The 5387-nt window shown below is 43.6% G+C and overlaps 1 protein-coding gene across 4 annotated transcripts; it reads right to left on the bottom strand.

Annotated features, from left to right (window-relative positions):
• Positions 1-1283: 1283 nt before the first annotated feature.
• On the bottom strand, positions 1284-5038 carry arsa (arylsulfatase A). 4 transcript variants are annotated; one of them, XM_047034449.1, is made up of 9 exons: positions 4956-5038; positions 4663-4795; positions 4219-4459; positions 3903-4121; positions 3432-3601; positions 3229-3353; positions 2498-2625; positions 2305-2407; positions 1284-2140 (listed from the first exon to the last, which is right to left on the bottom strand). In XM_047034449.1, the coding sequence occupies exons 1-9, from the start codon at positions 4960-4962 to the stop codon at positions 1845-1847; spliced, it is 1422 nt and encodes a 473-aa protein (XP_046890405.1). In that variant the 5' UTR covers positions 4963-5038; the 3' UTR covers positions 1284-1844. The 4 variants fall into 4 exon arrangements, with proteins under 4 accessions (XP_046890405.1, XP_046890404.1, XP_046890407.1 ...); XM_047034448.1 differs by having other exon boundaries at positions 4663-5007; XM_047034451.1 differs by lacking the exon at positions 4956-5038 and having other exon boundaries at positions 1285-2140; positions 4219-4482; positions 4663-4762.
• Between the last annotated feature and the right edge of the window lie 349 nt (positions 5039-5387).

Below are 5387 nucleotides of genomic sequence, written 5' to 3'. Positions count from 1 at the left end.
TGGACACTGAGGAACGATTTATTGGATGTGCAAGGCTCGTTTCAGCCAGCAGGTTTAATTAGGTAGCTTTATGTACTGGTCGCCAAATCCTGGAGAAATGGCTACGTTTTCACATGAACTCTCCCTGTCTTCAGGCAGGCAGGGAGTATGTTTACTTCATCAGTATGTGGATTGCTTACTTCATGTAGTAGGCTCTTCAAGGCTTGTTTTAGCATACTGTAGCTGGCAGTACCACAAGGATCAAGGGGGTAGAGTCAAGAGGGGGGTGGGGGGTGAATCATCAATTTCATACAGTCCACTCGTGCCTGAAACGAAAGGCTTCAGATTACTGTCCCTAGTAGCAGGTGAAGTAGAGGGGATGCATTAGGTCCCAATACTATACTTTCTTCCGCTGTCTGTATTCACGATCAGAATCTCAGAGGAAGAAGAAGAGAGCATCGTAGAGCCACAACAGGTCTTTTCATGGTGACAAGATCCTTAGTGACCGTTTTATAGGTAGGAGGCTGTGAAGATGTAATCTTAATGTGTATCGCTGTCAGTTAGATTATGTAAATACGATAGCAAATCCAAAAGATAGTGCTGTGTCCTTTATGTTGAGTATGTTATTTAAACTAAATATGTAAATGAATACAATTTCAAAAGATCACAACCAAATGAAAACGCTGATGGAAAAGAAAATGGACATGGACGGTCATGGACTTTGTGTTCTTTGTTGAACTTGTCACATTTCCACACAAATTGTTAGTCCAACATTAATCACAATAGGGGACATTTTCAGCTCTCACCAACTCGGCAACACAACACAAACAAGCTTTTGCTGACAACTTGTAGGGGTATTTGTGACAAGTGACATCATTATGTTCTATGTTCCCTTTGGCAGTGTCATCCCACTTGAGCAATGACCAATCCCTGTTAGAGCTGAGTAGTGACTGGACTATTAAAACAGAGCTTTCACAGTTGGCTTTCATAAAGAAACATATTGCATCTTGCTAATATAGGCTAGGCCATCCTTCTGAGCTGTAGAAACAAGCCCCATCTCTGACCTATACTATCAGACCTATAAATTGAAGTGTTTCTGGTTTTCTCTTGTGACAGCCTAGTTGAAACCCTCCCTTCCTATAGCTCCACCAGACAATTCCTGAGGATGACCTAGTTCTGTATAGTCATACAATATCAGTTCAACAAAACTTTGGACTTTATTACATAAACAAGATTCTTCACTGTATTACTAGAACAAAATCAGTACAGGTATGTGGGAGAACAAACATATATCTTAAAAAAACAAGGACTTGTAAAAAAATCAAAATTTAAATGAAGAAAAAATGAAAAACACTCTGCCTTGTCATGGGTTTGGTCTTATGAATAAAATATATGCTTGATGTCCGAACAATGTCCGATTGTCTTTCTTGTCTCTTCCCTTACAACACTTAATAAAGTAGTTAAGAAAAACCCCAAAACATTTCCTCTAAATTCGTAGAATTGATCCTGTAGGGATTTCACATCAGCTGTCATCACAGAGGAAACAATTGATTCACAACACAAATATCAAATCAGCAGTACACTTTTCAGTAGGAAGGCACACATTCGGATTTTGAGAAACATTTAGAACAATGTTAAAGTAATAAAACACATCTAATGAGTTAAGGAAGGGAATGCAGTATGAAAACAACAATTATTTACCTCATGTATCCTGTGGTTTTGAACATGCGTGTACAGTACTGGTAATCCAAGCCAAGTCTGCCCTTTTCAGCCTAGCTGTTTTTGGGTGATGGTATTAAAGTGCATGTGTGTGCCCCCCTCAACAGATCTTTGAAAGTCCCAGGACTATGAAAGTACGGTGTCTCTCAACACTGGCAGCAGCTAGGTTTAGGGCTGCAGTGGGGGTTGCAGCAGGGCTGTAGTTCCGGGTCACTTCCTTTCCCTATCTGGCTCTCTCCAAACACCATGGAGGCATCAAAGTGGGTCTTTAAACTCTGGATCTTCTCCAGCAGTAACTTGAGTTCTGGGTGTTCCTGAATGGAGAGGGGGTAGTTTTCTGAGGGGTCAGCTTCCAGGTCAAATACCAGCGGGGGGTCATGGGCCGTCAGGAAGGCAGTGATGTGGCAAGCCTGGTCCGGGGTGGTCTCACTGTGGCTAGCCCCTGGGAGGGAGACAAGGGGAATCAAGTGGTTTTCAATAACATTGTATTGTTTTATGATTATATAATGCTTGAATCTTCAATAAAAAAAAACACCAAGTCTGACACCAAGAAAGCTTTTTTTGTGCTTGATATGCGGGACATTTTCTCTTCAGATTAGAACACACCTCGTGTATAGAAGTGGGCCTTGTACTTCCCAAGCCTGAGAGCAAAAATGCCATACTTCTCACTGGGGTCTGTGGGGTAGAACATCATGGCCTCCCTCTTACTCTAGAAGACAGGCAGGACTCTCAGTTAAAGACTGAATGTGACGTATCATGCTATTCCAAAGCTTCCCAGAAAAGTGAAAATGTCTCTTACCTTTCCATGGTTGACCAAAATATCAGTCATATCCACACCATCCAACTGAACACTGGGTAATTTGGCACCTGCAAATCCTGCGATGGTGGGCAGGATGTCCAAAGTGCTGGCTAGCTCATGTGTGACCCCTTGGAAATGAATATCAAAGCCCATTTCATTACCATTTAGCAGACGCTCTTATCCAGAGCGACTTACAGTAAGTACAGGGACATTTCCCAGAGGCAAGTAGGGTGAAGTGCCTTACCCAAGGACACAACGTCAATTGTCACAGCCGGGAATCGAACCAACAACCTTCTGATTAATAGCCCGACTCCCTAAACGCTCAGCCATCTGACCCCCATTACCCTTGTCAAAAGGATTCCTTACTTGGGTTGAACACCGATTTCATAGTAGTCAAATATGCCACTCAAAAGTGGCAAAACAGAAAAGATTTCTAAGGTCTAGAGCAGTGGTTCCCAACCCTGGTCCTCAGGGCACCCCTGTCCTGCATGTTTTAGATGTTTCCCTGCTCCAACACACCTGATTCAAATGAATGGGTCGTTTATCCAGCTCTGCAGAAGCCTGCTTGTGACCATTCATTTGAATCAGGTGCGTTGGAGCAGGGAAACATCTAAAACATGCAGTACAAGCGTTCCCTGAGGACCAGGGTAGGGAACCACTGGTCTAGAGCACTTGGTGTTGGAGCTTCAAACATCCATCCAAGGTTGTACTGGTAGTGACTGTTTTCCTACCAGCTCTGATGGTCCCAGGCCAGTAGGCTATGGCAGGCTCCCTCATGCCCCCCTCATAAGTGGTGCCCTTCCCACACTTTAGAGACCCCGAGTTTCCTCCCCGTGACATACGCATCAGCTCTGGTCTGGAGACAGAGAAAGGGCAATTACTAAACAGCTATACACACACTGACACACTGTCTCTGTCTCTGTCACACACACACCCATTATCGGCTGTGAAGAATATAAGCGTGTTGTTGAGAACCCCATTCTGTTCGAGGCTTGACAATAGGTTCCCCACGGTGGTGTCAAACTCCAGAAGTGCATCTCCAAATGGCCCCCGGAGAGAGTGGCCTGCAGCCCCAGGACCAGCATACTGGGGGTAGTGAGTGTGCTGGAGGAAGAGGGCGAACAAAAGAAAGGCAGAGAAAAGGAGAGATTTCAATGTCTTAAAGCATTTGTCGGGCAGTCAATCTGTGAGATATCAGCCATTTTAAACAGAAATGGACATTACAGAAATCAATGGATGGCACACAAGTGTGTCACTGATACAAAATGTGAAAGGGAGAGAAAGCGAGAGACAGAGAGACATCCATACAGAGTAGGAGGGGTAGAAGTTAACGTAGAAAAACTAGACGGTTTTGTATATGAACCAAAAGCGCTTTTCTGAGAATGAAAAAAGAACAGCTGCTTACATGGGACGGGTAGTAGAGGAAGAATGGCTGTTGTCTCCTGGCCGACAAAGTGATGAAATCTGTAGCATAATCACTGTAAGCCCTCTCTAGATCCAGGAAGTTCACAGGCTGCTGCTTGATAACGTCATTGTTCATCAGGGGAACGGTTACCACGCCGACATCACAGTACCCATAGCATTTAACATCTGGAGGGAAACATGTCAGGTTCTGACAGGGTCCCTGGAAGGACGAGAGGGGTACAAACCATGCGGGTTGGACAACACATCTTCATACTGAATACATCAACAGAGCAAACAAAGAACACACTAAGACTTACCATGTCGTGCGAGTATGGGACTCCGAGGTAGCTGTCAAAGCCCTGTCGAGTGGGCAGGTATGTACCATTGAGCCCAAGACCCAGGTGCCACTTCCCCATAGCAGCGGTGGCATAGCCCAGCGGTTTGAGCACTTCAGCTATGGTAGTCTCGTTGAGAGGTAGACCTCCACGGGAGCCAGGATAGAGAACTCCAGGATACACCCCCGACCTGGTCTGGTAGCGCCCAGTCAGCAAAGATGCCCTGAGTGAGAAGTAATTATATATCTACACATACATACGACTATATTATAATAAACAAACATTCCAATGAGTTTTAGTAGGGCGCATACGGCCACCGTATAATAATATAAATTACTCTTCTGTAATTTTATGTGTGGATTACTCAAGTATGTATCAATCACAATGACGCAGTGTATGACGTCTGTGTCGTAGCCTACCGCGTACCTCGATGGGCTGCATACAGGACTGGTACAGTAAAAGTCAGTAAATCGGAGACCGTCGGATGCCAGTCGGTCCAAGTTAGGGGTAAGTGAACTGGGATGTCCATAGCAACCCAAATCCCCGAAACCCAAATCATCTGCAAAAAGAAGAATAAAGTTTGGAGACGAACCTAAAGAATGCACAGCCAGAACGAGAATCAACGTTGCAAACAAAGCAGAGAACATTTTGCAATTCCAGTTTTCTGCAAATACACGAATAGTTGGCAAAAGTATAGCAAGCTAACAAGTTTTTTGAACCATTCATTCGCTGTCATAACAGAAAGCCCACAGTGGTCACGTGAAAAGTTTGTCAAATGATCGTCATGTGATCAAATTGTACTGTCGCTTACAAATGACGTAGTTTCTTTTGGTGGGCAAGCAGCTGTGAGAGAATTATTGTTGTGATTGTCATATACCTTCTTGTGATGCTACTATTTAGCTCATTTGTTTGTAACGTTTCTCATTGCTTGTATTTTAGTTCTGCATTTAAATACAAATTAATTACTGAAAAGAAAAAAAAAACTACTGTCAGAGAAGCGGTCTGAAAACTCAAGAAGCCTATCACTACAGCCATCTTGTGGATGTACAAGTTATTGTATGTCAATACAAAACAATTCTGAGTGTTTTTTGGTCCACGTTACCACCAAGAGATCCCATTATTTATATTTCCTTGAATCTTGGTGGGTTGAA

This window comes from Hypomesus transpacificus, chromosome 14, assembly GCF_021917145.1.
Source record: "Hypomesus transpacificus isolate Combined female chromosome 14, fHypTra1, whole genome shotgun sequence".
In the NCBI taxonomy this organism is placed as follows: domain Eukaryota; kingdom Metazoa; phylum Chordata; class Actinopteri; order Osmeriformes; family Osmeridae; genus Hypomesus; species Hypomesus transpacificus.
This window is presented reverse-complemented; position numbering and strand designations above follow the sequence as displayed.

Excerpts from the sequence above, each read along its gene's own strand:
- arsa (XM_047034448.1), bottom strand. The coding sequence starts at position 4,883 with ATGTTCTCTGCTTTGTTTGCAACGTTGATTCTCGTTCTGGCTGTGCAT. Across the intron at positions 4,460-4,662 it reads CCTGTATGCAGCCCATCGAG|GGCATCTTTGCTGACTGGGC; the intron begins GTACGCGGTAGG and ends CTTCTCACTCAG. Across the intron at positions 2,141-2,304 it reads GGCCCACTTCTATACACGAG|GGGCTAGCCACAGTGAGACC; the intron begins GTGTGTTCTAAT and ends TCTCCCTCCCAG.